The following is a 22,428-nucleotide window of genomic DNA, read 5'->3' on the forward strand; positions in this document are numbered from 1 at the left end:
TATTTTGCTCCAAGGTGGCAATAAAATGTGGCTAACCAGTGATCTTATTGTGGATGTGGGCTAGTAGTGCGGGAAATGCAATGTATCTGTCATATTGTAAAAAAGCTTATTATTGACAGACTATTAAAAGAGTTTGTGTGGCTGCACTGTAAACAGATACACCAGTTGATCCTCTGACCATTTCAGTGTCTGACTGTTGAGGCCAAAGAGGTCAGATTATCCAACATTTCACAACAAGCATAGGTTAGACAAAAGTCCAAAAAATAAATATAAATTTGAATATAAATAACACTAATTGTATATAAAGTAGTTAAAACTAGCTCCTCTGGTAGCTACAACAGTAAAAAGGCTGCTTATACTTTGATGTATTAAAATTAATAATTGTACAGTGCAATAATAATATATTTTTACTATAGTATGGTTACATTGTGGTTTACTTAAGTAAAAGATGTGAATATTACTTCCACCAGAGGCGTTGGAGCAGGTGGGAAGTGTAACGATGAGGAATAATTGGAAACGCTGCTGAACACTGATCGCTGCTGGACAGGGTGGGAATGGCAGGTTCTGCAATGACAGCACAGGTTCATGGCTGGTAGACTGTCAACAGAGCAAAAAACACAAAAAAAAGTTATGCATTGGCTGTCACCATGACATCTTGTGTTTCCTATTTGTAAACACAGAGAGGATGTCCCCCAGAGACCGAGTCGTCTTTTAGAGGACAAGCAGTAGCCTATTTGTGAATCAGTGTATGAATATTTATTACTGGTGGGAATAAAAGTGGAAATAACATTTTTTTACAATAGCATGAGTAATAGATAAAATCAATGTCAATATGATTGTTCTTACCATTGTTTACAACAGATATACCACACATCATAATAGTTTATATACATGTGGGGTTTTTTTCCGTTTTGTTGATTGTTTAAAATTAATATCTTATGCTTTCTTTCAATAGGAGACATTGCTCTACAACAGGCAAAATAAAGGCTCCTGATTGTTAACACCAACGCCCTGTGTAAACTGAACTCACAGATGTATTTTGTGCAAAATTTACCCAAAAAGTGTCGGAAGTTGAGTGACTTTGCCATTAAAATAAAACTGAGAGCGTAAACACAGACGTTGTCTACAAAGAAAACAACACTTTATCATAACACTTCGTGGATTATTTGTATTCCATATTGATATTTAGTCCAAAATGCATAATCAAACAATCTGAAACAACTGACATCACATTAGGATGTATGTCACAAGCAAGTAGTGTACGTGGATACATGTGTTACATGTTTTATTTTGAAGGGCAAAGACGGATTTCCGTCTGTTGTGTTTAACTGACTTAACGTCACTATTTTTAACTTGGTTTCTTCCTGGACTTTTCAAGCGTTTGCGACTTTCATCGGAGTTGTGAATTAAATCAACATGGGTGCTTGTTTGGCACTGAGTTCCCTTGCCAGTTGTGTAAGTATACTTTTACTTTACACGGTTACTTCACTTAATACGTACACTCGTCATTTTCACACTTTCTTGGTTAATTTAGCAAAGTTTGTGCGTTGTTTAGCCAAAACATTAGCTTGTTTTGGTTTCGATGGCATGACGTCACGTGAAACTAGCTTAAAAAACGGCTAACTATCGGTAAATGTTTGTACATGCCTCAATTGACACAAGATTTATAATGAATACGTGAATGCTAGTTATTGTTCATTACTGTTAAATGAATATTACACATTCCATGAAGTCGCTGTAAAGTTTTATAGTTTGTAAACCGTCCTCCCGTCGTTCAACGTAGTGAAATGAAGCGTCTCTTCACCGTTTAAAGTTGACAAACCTCTTTTGAGGCAGTAAACATGTAACATTACCAACACGTGAGACGGGTGAATTACCAGATTTCTGATGACTATGGGTTGGTGTGACAGAAGGGACGTCTCTCTGTTTCTTGTTTTTTTTTTTTTACAGTTACCTTAAAGGGCAGTTTGTCGATTAAAGTTTCAGAGGTTCTTACAGTCAACAAGTAGCAAGGTTAATATGAACAGACTTTAAGACTACACGCGTTAGATCTGCAAAGTGTTCTCGTGAAGGCGCTATTTCCGGGTTTTACTCAGTATCTTACGCCATGCCTTTGAAAAGGGCGTCACTGTGTTTGTTGTTCTTAACTTGATCTGTCCATTGTAATCATTCTTACCTCGATTTATATTATATGATTTATATGATTCTTATGTGTCGTGTTTAATTCCATTGGACTGTTTCTCGTTTTATATTTTACAGCATAGAATCACAGTATAAATACTTAGTGTGTGTGTATATATATATATATATATGAGATTTTTGACAGTGATAAAAACGAATCCTAGAATTATCTAAATTAAGAACTAATGAAAAACACATAAAAGCAGTTAATATTAAAAGTATGGAACAGCTGCAGGAAGAGCTAAGTCAAATTGATTGATAAAGATTATTTTTCATTTTGATATTTTCTGTTTATCTACTATCCACTACTGCAATTCAGTATTAGAGCTGGGCATGAGTTGCAATTTTTGGTACCAGTGCCATAACAATACCTTTTGTTTTAGTACCACAACCAAGACAGTAACTCTTTTTGATTCCTTAGGAGTATAAATATGTGTTGCTACAAAACTTGTTTTGTCTAGCAAAATTTTTCAAATGTTAAACGGTGCTTAAACACAAGGAGTTATTGTACAAACTGGCAGAATTCTGACATAAATCACTCACATTTCAGTCTGTACCAGAATAGTATTGAGGTTTAATACCCAGCCTTTTTCAGTGTTGTGAAATAAAACTTGTGAAAAAGCTCTTTATATCGGGCACTGTAATTTTGAACACCCACTGTTATCACTATTAGCTCATTGTATTATTCTTAGCTAAAGTTATTTGTATTTGTGTAGTTTAAAGATTAGAGTTTATTGTTGCCAAGGCAGGATGGCAGAGGCCAGCCTGAACCATGGAAACTGGATTCTTCTCGTCAGGGATGCAGTGTTTACACCAGAGGCCTGTGTAGTCACATACTCATGTTTAGCGAAGGATGGCTGATCTCAGCTACAGTCTCTGCCTCAGTGCTTCACACACCTCTCAGCAGTCTGCATCTGAATCATGCAGGAATCCTCTGTGATCCTGTTTGCAGCTCTGGATAAGAAACAGAGAGAGGGAGAGATTTGTTATAGCGGAAGCTCTAATCACAGGCCTGATTACTGCCACTGTGAATCATCATTTATATCTGCTTTTCTAGAAGCATGCAGAAGGAAGACTATGGTTGCCCCGACAGCAGACACAGTGTTATTTGTTTTGTATTTTTTTTTCCCCCCTTCATCCACAGTCGTTGCAAGCCATGCATGCATTATGCTGATTATCCCACAACCCAGAGCCCTGTCTCTGAATTTCATAAAATATGAATCAGTATGAACACCCTGCTAATTCTTTCCCTCGCTTCATCTTCAGGCGTCCTGTTTGTGCGGCTCGGCCCCCTGCCTCCTGTCATCATGCTGCCCTTCAACGTACAACTCCACCGTGAGCCGCCTGGCCTTCTCCTTCCTGCTGCTGCTCGGGACTTTTGTGTCTATTATTATGATTCTGCCGGGCATGGAAGAACATCTTAAAAAGGTATATTAGATGAGACTAGATTAGATCAAATTTAATTATCCACATGGGGGATGCGGGACTGCTGCATCAGGTACCATTAATCATATCATAAGACCTAAGTTCTATTAAATCTTCTGAACTCGTATATCATTCCCAAATCAAGTAAATACAGGAGAATAATTCAAATTGCATTCATGTGGCTGTAAGCCAGAGAGAGTGATATGGTAGCAGCTGGAATGGATGCTTGGATTATGTGTTTGTTGTTTTTCTACCAGATGTCCCACGGGAATCTTTTTTTTTTTTTTTTTTAAAGCTATTCCCAAACTACTAAGCTTTCTAGATGAGCCACTGTAATCCTGGCCTGCCCCTTTATTTCCTTTGTATGTTTTCACATTGTCAGATTCCAGGTTTCTGCATGGGTGGGTCAACCATACCTGGCATAGAGAACAAGGTCAACTGTGACATCATCGTGGGCTACAAGTCAGTGTACCGCATGTGCTTCGCCATGGCCTGCTTCTTCTTCCTCTTCTCCATCATCATGATCCGAGTGCGCAGCAGCAAGGACCCCCGAGCCGCCGTCCAAAATGGGTTCGTGCTGCTGCTTCAGTACTTCTTCAGTACAGCGTTGCATGATGAGAGAATGATGCACTCTGGTGGCCAAACATTGGAACTGCACTTCTAAAGATTGTGTTTACACTGAGTAAAAAAAAAAAACACTCTTGTTCCTTTCATTCATACTTGGAATAACTTTCCTTCTCAGTTTCTGGTTCTTCAAATTCCTCATGCTGGTTGGCATAACTGTGGGAGCTTTCTTCATTCCTGATGGCGTCTTTACTACAGGTATGAAGCCCGGACATTTATTAGAGTTTTTGCCAGACTGAAGCCAAATTTGTTGTTGTAGTATGTTTTTTTTTTTTTATTGCCAGATTAGATTTCACTTAAATCCTCCTGCAGCTCACACACCTTTGACAAATAAGATACTTCACTGCTTGTTTCAAGTTTAAATCTGCAACTCTTGAGTCAAAATTAGAGCTTGATATGGTTCAACATAAAGTGTGTTTGGGCCAAGTATCAACGGGTGGCTATGGCTCAGGAGGTAAAGGGGGTCGTCCACTAATCATCAGTGGTTTGATCGCAGGCTTTTCCAGTCTGCATGTCAGAGTTTTGGGCAAGAAACTGAACCTCAAATTGCCCCTGATGTATCATCAGTTTGTGACTGTGTGATAGAAAAGTGTTGAAGGCATGGTACAAGCACTATGTGCATGTGTGAGTGAGCGGGTGAAAGTGGCTTGTATTGTAAAGCGCTTTGAGTGGTTGAAGAGACAAGATAGACGCTATCAAAAAACTGTTGATACCCAGCCCTTGTCACAGTAAGACTTCAACCAGTTTTTGAGGCTCAATACTTGACTGACTACTGATTTTGAGGGGGGGGGGGGAAGGAGGGTGGTCTATGTGTTCTGTGTTCATGGTAAATAACCACTTGTAACCTTCAAGTAAAGAGTCCCTCCATGTGATTAATAGCAGTGTTGAAGAATTTAAGTCAATTCTGATGTTTGTTGTTCTTAAATAAGCTAAACACCAGTTTTTATAAGCAGAACTGATTTGAACTATGATGCTGCGTTCTGTACCGAGGATCCTTCAGCTTTAAGATTAGTGTTGAAAACTGATGCCTCTGGCACTGCATCGTAACCTTGTAAAGATTTTTCTGTCTGCCCTCAGTGTGGTATTACTTCGGCATGGGGGGCTCTTTCATCTTCATCATCATCCAGCTCATCCTGCTGGTGGACTTCGCCCACTCCTGGAACCAGTCTTGGCTGGATAAGGCAGAGAACGGAAACACCAAGTGTTGGTTTGCAGGTAAAAAGGCAACACACTCTCCCTGTAACAATAAACCTGCAAGTTCAAAACTTAAGGTTTTTTGTTTAGGGGCTGCCAGTAAATATTCTCCCCATTTTTATTACAAAATAATATCCCCTTGCAGTTTTATCACATTACAAGAACCGTAGTACTGAAAAATTATACAGCAGATATATCATTAATAAAACTACATGAAATAAGCCACATCTGAATTTTCATTGTCTGAAGTGACTTTTTGGAAACTGTCTGATGCTGTGATCTAACTAACAGTTTCACCCTCAGGTTTCAGCGTGTAATGATTTTGCTCTTTGCTGGTGTTGCAGCTCTGCTGTCTTTCACCTTCATCAACTATGCCTTGGCTTTCACTGCCGTCGTGCTCTTCTACATGTTTTACATCCAACCTGACGACTGCACGGAGCACAAGGTCTTCATCAGCCTCAACTTCATTTTCTGCATCATCGTGTCCATCGTGGCCATTCTTCCCAAAGTTCAGGTAATGTAGACTGAAGTTACTAAATGTTGATATTTTGTTCTCTTATCCTTCATGTATAAAGTCCGCCTGTGATGTATGTACTGTATACAACAGCAGGGAGAACACACTATATTAATATCACTAAAATGTTAAGTAATTACAAATTTAACATGAGTTTATTAGTGTCAGCCAAAAGTAGTAAAATGAATCAAAGTCATTTGAAAAACAGAAATGTTAAGTAATTAAACTATGATGAAAGGTTCATATTAAAGAACAAACTGCTGTCAAAGTCAGTCCACCCCTTTATTAGTGAGATTCCAGTCTTTTATTTTTATTTGATATTTTGTATGTCCGCCATTATTCTTAATGACAGATTAAATCCTCCTGTGCATGGATGGTCCCAGTCTTGGACAAATCTGTGGAGAGATGTTGTGTCGTTCTTCACTGAAGATTCTTTTCAGCTGCTCTTTCCTGGAGCAGTTTTCTTGCTCTATGTTCTGTTTTAAAATACTCCAGAGCTGTTCTGTTCTCAGGTCAGGGGACATACTTGGCCAGGTCGTAACTTTCACTTTGACAAACTCTTGTGTCATATCAGCACACTCCCACCTCCATGTTTCACGGTCAGCTCTACAGAGTCACTCTGTTAGTCCTGGCCAGGTCCATGTCAGAAATGCTGGCCACCATCTGATCCAAACAAATTTATTTTGGTTTCATCTGACCAAAGAATGTGCTGCCAGCATTCATCAAGCTTCTTTTCATGTTCTTTGGCAAAGTTTAAACGTGCAGTTTTGTGCCGTTTTTTGAGCAATCATGTTTTTCTTGGACGCCGTCCATAGAGTTCGATTTCATGCAATGTCCTTTAGAACTGTCTGATCAGTCAGTGAAGCACCAGTTTCCACAGACAAGTCAGAAGCACGTACCGTCTGTTTTTCAATGCAAGGCCGAGTTAACAGAAGATTGTGCCTGGTGTTATTTTTTTGAGGACAGCCACTGCTAACTCTCTTATTAGCAGTATGTCACTTCCTGTACCTCTCAACCACTGCTGCACCTGTGTTTCAGCTCATGCTCAGTCACCGCATCTTTGTGAAGTTGCACAATCTGCTGTCTGACTTGTTGAGACGGTTTAATACCCCGTGGAGCCGTGTTGCATTAGATACAACCCAGGTCTAAACCGAGGACGCTGTGGTGCTCACAGGTTATTTTATAACCTTGTTCATGCAATTGGCCTGAAATGGAAATCACAGGTGTGATCCCTTTTGTTGCATTGAGGTTTTCAGTGTAACTTAACCTAACCTGTTTGTTTTTGATTTGACATAGAATCACATACCTCAAACTTAAACTTAATTTATTTTAATTTAACAACTCATTGAACATTTTAGTGATATTCCACAGTAAACTCAGTTTCATTGTATACACACCTGCTGTTTAAATTCTAAATGTAGAAGACAAGCTAATAATAAATGATCATTTTGTACCAGCTGTGACCTTTTGTTATCTGTGAGCGGGAACAAAATTAATGAACCTGCAAAGAAAGTTTTGTTTTACTGGCACAAACCTTTTTCTTTTCCAACTCCTCCCACGCCGTGTCTCCACAGGAGGCTCAGCCCAGCTCAGGCCTGCTCCAGGCCTCCCTCATCTCCCTCTACACCATGTACATCACCTGGTCAGCCATGACCAACAACCCCAGTAAGTGTAATGAATCTGAGTCACAACACAGCTGCATGTTATTCAGAGCTGGAACCAGATTAACTGACTTTAAGAAGGAGTACAAAGGAAACGGTTAAAGGTTAAAACTGTGATTAGAACTGCAAGCTGCTGTTGCTTTAATCACTTGTCATATTGTCAACTGTCTACTTTGTTTTCTGTTTCCAACTTCAGACCGGCAGTGTAACCCGAGTCTGTTGAGTTTGGTCCAGCGCACCAGTCCAACTCCACCACCGGGGCCTGCTCCTGCCCCTGGAAACGTCCAGTGGTGGGACGCGCAAGGCATTGTGGGATTGATGATTTTCTTGTTCTGCACTCTTTATGCCAGGTATTTCATCAGCACCGCGGGTGTTTTCATGTCATCATGACTTGATTTTACAAGAAGTAGACTTGTTTAGAAAGTTAAAACACTTTTAGGTTATGGGTACTTCACTGAATGCAAGTTGCATCTTTTTGCTGTTGTCAGAAACTTCACATTACCAGCAGAAGAGTGTGAGTTTTAGTTTAGTATGCAGATTTTGTCGGTGCAGGAAGACTGCAAAAGAAATGCTTATTTGGAAATGATGTTGCTCAACTTTTGCAACATTAAATACAAACGTCTGAAGCAGATATTTCAGATATGTATTGAGTTCCTGTGTTCTCCACCACCACCACAGTATCCGCTCCTCCAACAACACCCAGGTGAACAAGCTAATGCAGACTGAGGAGGGCCAGGGTCTGACCGCTGACGAGGAGGCCACAGGGGAGGACGGAGTCCGACGGGCTGTGGACAACGAAGAGGAGGCCGTCACCTACAGCTACTCCTTCTTCCACTTCAGCCTCTTTCTGGCCTCTCTCTACATCATGATGACCCTCACCAACTGGTACAAGTAAGTATCGGTTATTTGTTATTCTTGACTAACTCCTTCAGACACGGCCGACTTTCCTCCGACACTGACTTCCCTCTGACTCCGCTCCTGGCTCACCAGGCCCGAGAGCGACTACCAGGCCATGCAGACCACCATGCCGGCCGTCTGGGTGAAGATCGGCTCCAGCTGGCTCGGCTTGGCCCTCTACCTGTGGACCCTGGTGGCTCCGCTGGTGCTCCCCGACAGAGACTTCAACTGAAAACGGTAGAGTCTCTCCACATTGGTCGATAGCCTCTTGCTGTTTGCACCTTAAGGGAAGATAGCTTTAGCTTCAAATCATCCAGCTTGAATGTTTGATTTTACTCACAACTCCACATTTAAAGTTGCAAACTGAAATGTTAATGTGCTTTGTTTTTGACCCCTAAGCCATTGCACAATTCACAGTTAACGTTAATGTGGGTTCTTGTCTCGTTGAAATTTTCATTTTTGCAGAGGCTTAGTTGAGCTTTAATCACACACTGTTTTTTGCCTCAGGTTATTTTTCTATTTTTTGTCCACTGATACAAATATGAGAATTGAGAGCACTACATGCCTTTATACAACAAGACCAAATGAATCTTAAATTATCTCTGTGGGAAATTCATGTTTTGGCTTTCTTTCACTACATTTACATTGTATTTGTACTTAAAAAAAAAAAAAAATCATTGCCTTTAAATCTGTTTAATTTTATGGAAATGTTCAGTCTGAATTATGAGATATACTTTTCTACTTTTGCATTTTTATTGCACAGCTTTGTTTTAGTCACCCGTTTTATAACAAGATCGCATTATTATATTATATACACACAAATTATTCACAGGGACCATTTTTGATATCTTTTAAAGTAGTTATGTTCACTTTTCAGTGTAAAGTCTCTTCAACAACATATGTTCACTTTTCTTTATAATCAATAAAGTTGACATTCTGTTTAATGTCTTTAATCAGAGTGTAAACAGTGGTTCTGTCCAGCAGGTGGGTCTGTTGTCCATCAAGTCAGATTTCATTATATACAGTTGATTCTAACATAAAGTATGTGGTGTAAGATTTCTAAACCTCTTGTTTTTTTTATATATTCGACCTTGTGAATTGGTTTGTTTTCTTCAGAGACGGCAAAGAAAATGTCATCAAGTCTGGTCAGTGTGTATTTCCAAGTGCCTCACTGCCCTCCCTCCATTAATCACATGATCCTGCTAAAATGTGATTTATTGTGTTCCCTCTATGCAGGATTCCCCAGTGTAGCAGACACACACACACACACAAACACACACACACACATACACACACACCCACACACACTTGGCAAGTAATGTAGAGGGAATGTGCTTTACCCCTATCACAAGATCAGCATGAGCGGGTGGGTGGGGGGGGGCCTGAACACAACACTGTATTATACTTAACAAAATTCATTCAGGGCTTGTGTTGGGGAAGAACGATAAATGGCCAGTGTCTGAAATCTGACGTCTGAAAGCAAATCCCAGACAACGTTACTGTGCACACCTTCACCCACACAGTAACATTATAATATTTTTCTTACTCATGCATGTTTTTCCTCCTGTTACTTGTGCCTTTCACATCACGAATAAAAACCAGTTTGCCTTCATCACAGTACAACCAGTCCCTTCAGGCGCACAGATAATGTGTTAATATATGCATCCGATGTGTTAATGCAGTTAATTATGTCTTGGCCTTAAGACTGAAATGTATTTGCAATACATCTAATGCACCACATAACAGTCATACTGATGGATTAAACGGATTAAACGGAAATTCTTCTATACAGTTGGGAGACGCACATGTTGAAATACAAATCATTATAGTATTAGTCCTTAGTGTGGGTCAAACTCCCAAAACACTAGATCCTGCATTTCCCTGATGACATTATTAAGGGTTTATTTTTCAGATTTACCCTTTAGATTTATCTTGATAATCAGTCTGAATCCTCATTTAACTTCATTATACTTTTTGATCACTGTCAATAAAAACTGATCCATCCACAACATGCAGTCCAGACAAAGCAGGTTTTTGGGTGTAAAATTTTTAATAAACAACGATGAAAAGTATTCTTTTTTTAACTTGATCACTGCTTATTTATTCATAAATATATCATGCTTTAAAGAAGAATAATGAACAACAAATGAAATGACCTTATTTTTAGAATCCAATTTCTTCAATTTGATTTTTTTTTTATAATAACAGAGTTAAAAGTTAAAAGTCCACATTAGCAAGCAATAAGAGCCTCTATGCTGTGACAGGTTTGTTGACATACAGAACATTGTTATGTTAGTAATCTGTCATTGGTCTAATTAATCATGCATGACAAACTTTTTAGTGGCTACTGACATTAGATGCGGAGACTCTGACAATCCTGACGCCGTCTCCACCCACTCACACCATCTATAAAACACTATATTCCTGCCTGACGTTGTGATTTTGGCCCATATTGTTGTGGGTGACGGTGACAGTGGTAGACCCTGGCTCAGCTGTGAGCAGCAGACTGACCTAATGCTGTTATATAATCCTGAATGAGTCTCTGATCAGTTGCATAAGCAAGTTATCGGGGGCTCACCTTGCTCCTCTGCCTGTTGTGGTTTGTTTATTCTGGGCTCTGCCCGGGGAGACCTGCACATTCGTCATCCTCATCACCATCATCATCATCAACAGCAATGACACACCTCCTCCCCGGAGGGTTCAAAACACCTGGCAACCCAGGTGAAAAAAAAAAAAAAAAACAAGCTAAATGTAGCCCTGCCACATGGAGGGTTTTAATGGGCAGCCCCAATAGTCTTCATTAGATGACTGTATTTTTCACAGCTTTGAGTGTGTGAGGACAAATGTTGTCAGGATACATCCCATATTCCTGGAGTATGACGACGGTGTGATTAGAAGGAATGTTTCACGTTTTAAAATTCAATATTCAAATCAATAAGATATTTTATACAATCACATATTTGTTGAATAATTGATGAGTACAACTCTCCTGATTTTGAAACCACATTAAGAATGAGATCATGTTCAGCTGAAAAAAAAAAAAAAAAAAAAACCCAAAAACTGTTATTACGATTCATCCTCTACTTGTGCTGCATCTGTCGCATATTAATTTTTATGTTTCATTAGATCATTTTACACTGCTAAAACTCTAAATATATGAAATAACTGAAAATAATACTATGAAAAACAATAAAGAACATAATAGTAATAATGATAATAGCAATAAAATGCGTCAATGACTTAAGAAGATACATAAATACCTGTTAAAGTCTTAAATTCCCGTACAGATTTTGGGGTTTTATATTTATCTTTATTTCTAATGTTACTGTAAGGGGGCGGGGTTTCGCGGTAGTGCGAGATGGTTTGAGGCACCAGCGTGTTTGTCTCGCGCTCCAGCTGTGGCGGGATGCTGACAGTAGTCAAGTTCATATGAATAAGACACATACAAACCGGAAGTTCCTTTGACTTTACCTTCAGAATAATTGCGCAGAAATGTGACAAAAGACACGTTCGGCCATTTTTTTGAATAACATTACAGCATTTTGATTCATGATTCCTCACATTGTGTATAAAAATAATTCATTTAAGCGAGAAAACTGACCCGAGTTTTCTAACACGTAAAGATTTTCTGTCATTGTCATGTCTCCCATTTTGTTTAAAACCAACACACACACACACACACACACACACACACACACACACACACACACACACACACACACACACAAAATAAAATACGTTGTTTTTACTTGACCAAAAAATGCTTCCTTTTTTCAGCTCAACAATTGAGGGCTACGTAATTAGATTCATTGGCTTTTGTTTAAAAAAAAAAAGAAGAAGTTGTGCCCGGAAATGTTACGTTTTGTGTTTCCCGGGTATTGACAGTGGTTGGTGGTGATAACGCTGTGGTAAATTGCGGCATCAACTTTCAGGAGGATTCATTCCCTGTCGCTGCCACCAGAGCATCTGGACCGGACCACTCACGTTATGACCTGGTAACAACTGGACTATTTAAGCAGAAAGCTACAGTGATTGACAGGTTAGAAAGCCAGATATTAGCAGCTAGAGGTGTTATAATATATTAGCATAATTATTATTAACTTGTGCGCTGTATGAGGTGTTGCTGAAGATGATTTTATCAAGCTAGCTTGAATGAAATACGGCGTTTCCGGTCAAAAATGTAACGTGAATAAAGTTATGATCGAAAACAGTTGAAGCAGCAGTTAAAGCTACATATAAGTTTACAAGTTACCTCAAAAACAGGAATGTATAGTGTATATTGCTTCAGTATTTTTGAGCTCCGCTACAAATCTGTCAACATCTAAAGGCTGGTACTTTTCCGCTTTTATTTTGAAGGCCACATTTGAACATTTCCTGTCTGTCGTTGAAGGAACCTAGTGTGACTTGACGAAGCTCGTGAAGCCGTGGCCGCACCGCAGAGAAGTGAAGTTGAGCATCCTGCAGGTAATGTAAGCTCATACGTGCTGTCAGCGAAGCGTTGTTGGACATATTATCGCGTATTGTGTGGCTGTGTTTTACTGTGACATTTTACACGGGGGCGGCCGCACGGCTCTTATTATTTAACGTGTTTTTTCTTGTCGCTATTTGATCATAATGGGAAGATAAAAAATGCAGCTAACGTGAAGGTGAACCGGGGCTGAGAGGGGATGTTGTCCTGATTTCTGTAGTGCTTTTTGGCTAACACATTAGACGGGTGTTGGGCTACCTGGAGGGGTCCTGGGCTTGTCCGTTACCCCCAAACTGGCTTCATTCATTGTCTGTGAGAGGGAGGAGGTGGTGGTGAGCTGCGGCAAGTGAGCCAGAATTGGGCATAACGACACAGGAAGTGAAATGATTTAAGGTTTTAAAATTAAACGCATTGAATTTGTCTTATTGCGTATAAAATAATGAAGTAATTGGACGCGTGGAAGAGCTGATGTGATGTTAAAATATCGCAGTTAAAATACGGAGCGGAACTGTGGCCGAAACACTGGCAGGAGTAGAATTGCTCGGGCTTGTGATGCAGTTTTATTTTGAAAACGGCGTACGTGGAGGCTTTGTTATTCCCTTCAGCTTGACGTTGATTGTAGTAGCACAACTGTGAGGTTCAGACTGTGGCTTTATGTAGAAGAACTGTAGTAGCCTGCTTCTACTTTACACGAGTGATCTGTTAATCAATACCGTCCGTTACTGTTACTGCTGTGGCTTGAAAACCACGGGGGGTGCAGGTGTTTTGTGTCTCGGGGTAACAGCAGCTAACGCCTGTTATCCAGTTACTCCATTTTAAAATCCCCAATTTTTTTTTATTATTATTATTTTTTTTACACAGGTGTATATCATCTTTTATTTTTATTTCCGTCGTTGTGTTGTGTTGTGTTGTGTTGTGTTGTGTTATGTTATGTGGCACCGGGCTACATCAGCGCTATGCGACCCGTTTGTAGGAAAAAAACCAGCCTCCATTCAAAAAAATCTGACACTTTAATATTTATTAATTCGTCTCCAAGCGCGCATGCCCGTTAACAACACGACTCAAGACGTTTTTTTTTAAACATAATTTTCAGGCAAATCCACCCTCCACCAACACTATAATTCCTATTATCCCCATTTCTCACTTCTTGTTAGGTGGGAGATCATTTTGAGAATCGGTGCTAAATGTCGATATTTACTCAATTTACGGATGCCGAACGTACACCCAGTACGTAACTAGACAATGCTGTTATTCGCGTTTTTAAAATATATCACTTAAAGCACATTGAGACTAAAATGTGTGATTCTTTGAACGGACTTTGGCGTTGCCGTTCTCCACGCGCAACAGAAAGCGAAACCCATCGGCTCCAGCTCTGCCCCGCACAACAACGCCTTCCTGCTGCTCGGACATTTCTGCGTAACCTGCTTGTAAGGAATCCAACATGACATCATGCGTGAGAAACAGTCCCGTTCAGGGCGTTTTTTTGTATTTTTTTGTTGTTGTTTGGATCAAATAGAATATTATATAATCACAACTCAGCTTAAATTGGAGGGGTTGATTTGGATGTCAGTGTAGTGGCCAAAGTGGATAAAGCTTGAGCGTCCCATGCTGTAGCGGATTTCGGTTAAAAAAAAAAAAAAGGTTATTTTTCCTATTTGTGACCCAGTTGAAATAAAAATGAAATAAAACAAAACAATATGTATGAGATGAGGATGTGGCTGCAAAGAGCAAGAAAAATGACCGCCCGTGCAGATCAACTCTGCAGCCCTGAAACACTCCTCTTTGCAATGATGCCCGCTGGATTAGAGGGCATCTGAGGACAGCTGTGGCTTGCAACATTGCTCTGCTGCAAAACACTTGATACAACAAGGCATTTTTTTTTCTCTCATTTCCCTCAGTGGGAATGCAGCTGATTTATCATGAGATTTAGAATAAGAATAATAGAATAATTCTCCATTGGCACATAACATTTATGAGCACAAAGTGGTGCAATGACTGCTGACTGGGTATTTGATCCTTATGATATATTGTCTATTATCAGCTTGGGAGGGAAGGTCCTGAATAGCAGTGGAATAATTATTATTTTCATTTGTGGATAATGTTTGTTGTTTTAAAATGTAGGGAAAAAAAATCTAATTTTGGTTTTGGTTTTTCCAACCAAGAGCACAATACAATGATATGATACAGAAAAAAAGCTGAAAATCCTGAAATGAAAGAAGCTGAAACCAGCGACTATTTCGCACTTTCTCCTTTAGAAATGTTGAAAAAAAAAAAGTATTAATCATCTTTTCTTTTCCTTTTTTATTTTCTACCGACTCTGATAGATTAATCAACTTGATATGAATTTGATGGGTCATTGCTGATGTCTGTTGCAGCCATATAAACATGGTGATAGTGAAAGTACTAATGCTTAACAAACAGATGCACTTAATGACTCAGGCCTGGCTGAGGTGATTTCTCTCTCATTCCTGTTTTACTGTAAAGACCTTCAGTTGCAGTACGTGATACTGCTGTCATCTTTTTCGCCAGAACTGGAGGCTTCCTCTTTTGTGTGTCATGTCGTCCTGCTGCCTCGCTCCGTAGTGAAGGGGTCAGACTTTTGTCATTCCTGTGTCACTCGCAGCCTCGACAGGGGAGTTTCTCTCCTCAGAGGCCTCCGTGGAGAAGCCAGTGGCTGCGACTGTGGCGGTTTATTATCATTTTCTCTTCCCCCTCGGCTTTGTCCTTCACCTTACGATGGATGTGCAGACGGGGGAGGGGGGGGGGCAATAACAATGTGCACTACTGTGCGTTCCAGCAGGCAGGTGTGATGCTGTGTACCTGCATCAATCACTCACAGGAGGCGGAGCCTGTCATTTTGTTGTTGTAGGATTGCTGGTATGGGGAACATTGACCTCGTGAACCTTTTTGAAAGCACAACCGCAACATTTTTGAAACGGAATATATTTTTCTATGCCATAAATCTGTCTGTAGCACCATGAATAGAGACGTATTTAAAGGGCAGTATTAGTTTAGTCTTGGTGAGGAGTATGAGCCCTGGAGCAGCTCTCCAAAGTCTCTTTTTTTTAATCTCCCTTTATTGAGAGTTACAGAGCACAACATGACATAAGCATTTATCAGGCAGCAAACGTCTAAAGGAAGCCGTTTTTCTTAACTGATGCTATCGAGTTGCATTGTGGGAATCGTAGGATTCGATGTACTAGGAAGTAAAAGTCAGGATATCTCAGCTTCTGCTGTGTCAATGTTAACTCTTCTTTCTTTAATACGACCCATGAGTCTCTCAACTTCCTGATCTCCTGATACCTGATAGTGAACTAAATATCTGATTGGTGGAATTTGGACACGTCACCTTGCCCTAATTGTCACGCTGGTTTTCCTGTTGATGAGTTTGAACCTGAATCCTTAAGTGTTGTTCTCACAAAAGACGAGGAGCCTTCAGAAAAACTCTTGTGACCTCGGATACAGGTCGAATCTTCTCTGTTTTATATTAGTAAGTGAAGAAAAGTATCAGACTGGATATTTTTTTTCAAACAAATATTGTTGCGTTTCATTAGCGCTTTAATCTGTAACAACTTACCAAACTCTGCGTGTATCAGGCATAAACAAAACCATTATCGTCGCCATTATCATCACTGTAATTCCTAGTTGGTTATTGTTCCCTTGAGGTCAGAGTTACACCTAATGAGCTCTGTGTTTCATGGGAGCATAATGGCCTTATTGTGGCACCGATAGGACCGAAGCCCAAAATGTGTTTGCCACTGGAGCCCGAATGGTGTGTGAGGTTTTCTTGGACACTGGACATGAGCATCGCTGCTCAAAAGGCAGCCAGTCTCAGAGTTAACCCTGCCCGGCTCATAACACATACAGTGGTGGTACGGTAAACATTTATGCGGTGTGCAGAGTCTCAGAGTGTGTCCTGAAGTCCCACGGCGCGCTGTTGCATTATGAAATGGCACACTCTCTCGGTTTTTTGCTGAGGCCCCTGTCAAAGGTCCCTCTGTTCAGTCAAGGGCAGTAGAGCCAGAAAGGACAACATTGATATTCATACAGCTTGTTCTTATGGAGTCACCAGCGGCCGCCTCATCCCTCAGGTGTCAGTCATTACAGTGTCCTTGGTAGCAGGTGAAATGTGAGGGCACTTGTATCTCTGGAGCTTCACTGATGTAGTCCATATCAGTCCTCTCCGGGCACTTAGCAGAGGGAGGAAATACCAGGCCGACATACAGTCTGAACCTGAGTGAAACATAAAGGGAACAGTCTTCCAGGCGAGAGGCTGGAAACGTATTTACCCAAGAGAAAATGTGGAATCGTCCGTCTCAACTTTGAGCGCAAAGTGAAACGTGTGACCAAACAAAGCGCTTGTCGGATGGTCGAGCAGTATATGAAGAATATCTGATTTTCTTTTTATGGACCAATCGATTAAACTGATATTCGAATGTGTCCGATCGTCCTCACGGCCTTAAAGCCAGCTCAGGAAATCGCAGTGTTAATCCTGATCATCCACTTCAGTTTCAATAGGAAGTTAAGAAAACAACTGTTCACCGTGCCTTACAGTGGTTACAGTGCATAATGCTGAACTTGCATTACTCTCATTGGAACAGATCTCCTCCCAGTGCAATATATCATCCAACTCCATGTTCTTGCCTCGAACATGGAAAACACCTTTTCTTTTTTCTTTTTTTATGAACGCTAAGCGACTGCAGCAGCAATAAATCACAGGTTCTTCGTGCAAAAAAACCTTGTGTTTATGATTTAAGATGTGTCATGTAACCGGCATTCACATGCGAGTCAGGATGTGTACGGCGCACGCACACATGCATCCACGCTTAGGTAAGGGTAAGAAAATTCCAGCTCGTCATTGCAGCGGGGGACCCTGGTCATCAATCAGGAGGACTTCCCTCGGCCACGGAGGCTCAGGCTTAAATGTCAAAACTGCCGTAAGCGAACAGATTTCCTCCCCGCCAGCAGCCGGCCTGAGACGACGGGAGCGGAAATTGACTTTCATCCTTGTTAATGAAAGGATACACTCTCTTGTGTGTGTGTGTGTGTGTGTGTGTGTGTGTGTGTGTGTGTGTGTGTGTGTGTGAGCGTGCATACATCCTTGCCTACGCATTTGCTCGCCCATGTGCTTGTACACAGGAAAACGTGTTGGCAGGAAGGCTTGCACGTGTGTTTTGTGAACGCCATATCCTCGGGTGTTAAGTGTCGTTTTTACATGCAGTGTGTGTGTGTGTGTGTGTGTGTGTGTGTGTGTGTAGAGGTGCATGGGAATCAGAGCATGTGGGCGCTCACTGCGAGTTGTTAGGCCCTTGGCTGGGCTGCAGCCCTCTGCTGGAAGGGGTTGGATGCCGTCAGTGACCCTGGAGGCGAGCGTATGGGCCCAGCTTGGGTTGCTCTGCGAGGTGGAAGGGCCTCTGGTTTCTGTGACCCCCGCGGAGAGAGCAGCCTGTCAGGCAGAAGGCCTGTCAGCTGCAGTTCTCATTCACAAATCACCTAGTGAATGCAGACACACACACACACAGATAAGTCCAACCCTGCCCCTGCTCCTTTGAACCATTTAATTCAAGCAGTGTTAAAATTTTAATTGGTTGTCATTATCGCAAATCCTTTACGATCTAGTCAGATTCAACAGACATCTGCACGAGTGTTTCACCGCTGCTTTCACGTGACTGAACTGAATGATGTCATAGGTTTCATAGAGGTTAATATCCACAAGGCCTTTTCCAGGTCCACGTCGTTTTAGGAAACACGCTACAGTGACTAAAAATAACAATCCCAGGGCCTTGGTAGTGTGCATGCTAACTCACTGGGACGCTTAATGGAGCGCAGCCGTTGATGTTATTAGTGACACCTGCGTTCTACCTCGACAAGTAAAAATATCTGCTGTGGAATCGGTCCAAACTGGGCCTCCTCAGTCATCTTGGACTGGTGGGAGTGTGAGTGTGGCTGGTGTTTAGGCAGCTTATGATTTTTTTAACAAGCTGTAAGCACAACGTTGAGACGTCACCTTATAAAGTTATCACGGTAAAAGTGTTTGCGAATATTTGCTTATTTGTTTACACGTCCAGCGGACGTGAAGCAACATTAGCGTTTATTTGGAGCTTCGTTTGTGTCCATTTAGTCTGGGATAGTCGGACCTAGCGGTGGGCCATCTCACGCTCTTATACAATCTTACTTTGGCATATGAAGTTTTCTGATTAAAGTACTTACATATAGCACCTCAAAGACAGGTCTGCTGTGGTCTCCACTAACTACCGAGTAAAGTATCTGTCTCTTAAGCACCTGCTTGTCGCTTGGTTACGTCGTCCACACTTCTACAACTTCATTTTAAAACAGACAACTGTTTAAACTCTGCATCAGAAACGATCCGTACTATAAACACTGAACCTGTTGCTTTCACCACGGGTAGTCGAGGCTGATAAGACCCAATCAGGGAGCGACCGCGGGTGTCTACGTCATCGTTTCCAAAGGTCTTCGTTTGTAACCGTCCGCACTAAAACACAATCCTGAAGTTTTCAAAGCAGCGTTTCCTAAAGTCTCCGTTTTAGGTGATCGAAAAACTCCAGAGTGGCGTGGACGCACAGTGATGCTAAAACATAGTAGTGTGTGTTGGGGGTTCGAATCCGACCCGTGGCCCTTTGCTGCATGTCATCCCCTCTCTCGCTCTCTCTCTCTCTCTCCCTGACTTTCCTGTCACTCTCTCACTTCACTATTTGAATAAAGGCAAAAAAAGAAAAGCTGGAAACAGCTTCCTGCTGCTGGAAACTAGGTCGATTAGAACGGTTTATATGAACCAAAACAGTATTGTTATTGCTTTTATTCTGTAAAGCACTTTGTTTGTTTGAAAAGTGCTTTACAAATTAAGTCTGATTGATCGATTGATTGAGTAAAGTGACCAAAACAACGAGCTGAGAGATGCTAAAACGCTGAGAGGAGTGGAAGAGTCTGTGATGATTCTCCGTGGGTCAATAAGAGTGACGTTCACACTACACACAGTCATCCGATCCACTGCTAATATAAAAGTATTGATCACAACATGGATGTGTGGACATGTGCACTTTCTGTGGAGAAAGTCTTTCGGAGAACGACCGGAGTGATGTCCGCTCCGCTCTGCGCCGCCTCCTCTTCCTCCCTTCACTCCTGTTGACATTGTCATTGTCGATCAAGGTCGGTTTGGTCCCGAGCAGGGGAGAGGACTCCTGTATGTGGTGCTAGACCGCAGGCTTTTGAATTATGTAACAGCAGTTGTTTGTATTTTTCTGGATTTGTCCCACAGTTGGTCCTTTAGTCCGTGATCCTCCTGTGATGAAGACGGCAGCGCCGGCTTCACGCAGAGCTCCTGCTGACTCAGCTGGTACCCGCAGGTAGATCTCGGTATCATTGGCAGCCGCGTCTCAATTATTGCTTTGCATCCTGAGTGTATGTCAAAATATTAGCTTCTCCTCGTCCCTCCGTGTGGACGATATGGATTCATGGACGGGCAGGCTCTTTGGCAGATCGCCTCATCCCTGTCTGTTGATTCACTGGTGGTGAAATAAGAGAACATATGGCTGCTCTCTCCCTGCATTACATCACCTTGAGATCCAAGCAGATTGGTTTGCATTTACAGTCCAACTCGAGGAAGAAAAAAAAAATAAAAAGAAAAAATTGGACGGGTTTTATCTGAGCAGTGTTTTCCACAGAAATTGGCACGCTGGCCTCAGAAATGAACTGTGTCTTAATGAAGTGGCTGCACAAAAGGTCAGCGACTTTTTTTTTTTCTCTCTCTCTCTTTTTTATTTATTTTTTTGTGCTTGAAATAAAAGCAGGCTGGGATGTACTTTTGTTCTCTGTATCCCGCTTAACCCAGCGCACAGCTCAGCCAGATGCATCAGGCTCAACAGTGTTAGTATTGATCCATCTGAGTTATATCACATCATGCAGAGTTACTGCCCGCTGCACACATTCAGCCTCCTGTGAAGACTTTGCATGTGGTTGTTATCAGCTATTCACTGGTTTCCATTAGCTTCCTGATCTAAGCTCCTCTCCCCGGCTCTTTTCATGCACTGACGCGCCGTGCACTTTCACTGCTCTGATATTGGTAGTGATTTGGTTTGAAACGTCTTTATGGCATCTCAACCTCAGCCACTGTCTCTTCTTACCGAACCAAAGCTTTCTCATCAGACGCCTCTTTACTTTTACTGCTCAATACTTTTGGTTCAGACCAAAATATGTATCCAGAATGACTTTAATCATAATTTTGCACAATTTAGACTCTTAGGTCTTGAATAGCAGCTTTCGTTAAGACTAAGGTTCACTTACATGCTTCCTCTGGGGCTTTCAACTACATCACACAGTCGTCGTCAGCAGATGGAGTTTGTCCTGTTGTCATGGAGATGGACCTGTTGACTAACTAGTTTTTACAACTTTGCTACAAGTTGAGCATTAAAGTTTAAGCTTTTATAGAGGTTAGGGCAAGTCCTAAAAGTGCTATGTGTAAAATCAACTCAATCAGTTGTGTTAAAAAGCATTAAATATTCAAACTGATTCAAATTCAAAGTTGACCCATTGCTTGTCACTAAGCTAATAAATAAATATGTTAGCCAGCAAAGCCTTGATGTTCGGATAATCACGACACCGAAGCAGCTGAGAAACAAAGTGTGGAAGGATTTTGTGTCGATGCCAAAATTACCCACAAATATGAGGCTGTTTGCTGCCTTTGTTATAAGCAGCTGCCTTACACCACAACCGCAACGATTCGGAAGAAACACCTCGTCTTACCGTGAACTTTGTCATAAAATAACAACCCTCTCGGCTGCTGAGCAGAGCACATTCATCTCTATGACAGCTGTGCAAATTCTAGCCACCGATGAAGACCATGTGATGCAGTCAAAAGCTTTGGTAAAATGCTGATAAGGCTTGGAGTCGGGATTATTTTGTAAAACAACATTTTAAGTGGTTGTTAAATGAAGTTGGGTTTTTTGCAGAGATGCATGTTTTGTTTTTCTTAAAGTATCTGAACCCAAACCGAGATATTGTGTTAGCACGACTGTAAAAACATTTCTTCATTTCTTCTACAAAACATCTTCACAATGTTCCAGCATCCAGTTCTTGCAATAGATTAAACCCTTTTTCATTTAGACCTCGGAGTGAGTCCTCATCGTACCCGTTCACACTGGTGACAAAAGCCAGATGTTAGCAGGTTTTTTTTTTTGGGGGGGGGGGTTATTTTGTTCAAGTAGAATCCAAGCAGTTTGTGTTTGTTATAATAGATAAGAAAAAGTCTGGAGCTGCTCAGAGTAACAAAGTTTTTTAGAGGGAGTGTTATTGCTTTGTCAAAGCAAACACCTTAAACATCAACTCTGTTAGCTTAGCAGCTTTCCCGTATGTTTGGTTGTATGAATCCTTCTTGTTTGCTTTCTGCCTCCAAGAATTAATTGTTCAAGTCCACAAACATTGATCCGCACAGTTTCTAGAGACGTAGG

At 41.2% G+C, this 22,428-nt stretch overlaps 1 protein-coding gene across 1 annotated transcript; it reads left to right on the top strand.

Annotated features, from left to right (window-relative positions):
• Positions 1–1,347: 1,347 nt before the first annotated feature.
• On the top strand, positions 1,348–9,560 carry LOC111228179 (serine incorporator 1-like). Its single transcript, XM_022753983.1, has 10 exons — positions 1,348–1,455; positions 3,448–3,609; positions 3,989–4,176; positions 4,349–4,428; positions 5,308–5,445; positions 5,769–5,938; positions 7,513–7,603; positions 7,796–7,949; positions 8,278–8,490; positions 8,590–9,560. The coding sequence occupies exons 1-10, from the start codon at positions 1,417–1,419 to the stop codon at positions 8,726–8,728; spliced, it is 1,374 nt and encodes a 457-aa protein (XP_022609704.1). The 5' UTR covers positions 1,348–1,416; the 3' UTR covers positions 8,729–9,560.
• Positions 9,561–22,428: the final 12,868 nt, after the last annotated feature.

This window comes from Seriola dumerili, unplaced genomic scaffold (assembly GCF_002260705.1).
Source record: "Seriola dumerili isolate Sdu_G_001 unplaced genomic scaffold, Sdu_1.0 BDQW01000202.1, whole genome shotgun sequence".
Lineage (NCBI taxonomy): Eukaryota > Metazoa > Chordata > Actinopteri > Carangiformes > Carangidae > Seriola > Seriola dumerili.

Coding starts and splice junctions, on each gene's coding strand:
- LOC111228179 (XM_022753983.1), top strand. CDS start 1,417: ATGGGTGCTTGTTTGGCACTGAGTTCCCTTGCCAGTTGT. Junction 5,446..5,768: donor CACCAAGTGTTGGTTTGCAG/GTAAAAAGGCAA, acceptor CTGGTGTTGCAG/CTCTGCTGTCTTTCACCTTC. Junction 7,604..7,795: donor AGCCATGACCAACAACCCCA/GTAAGTGTAATG, acceptor TTCCAACTTCAG/ACCGGCAGTGTAACCCGAGT.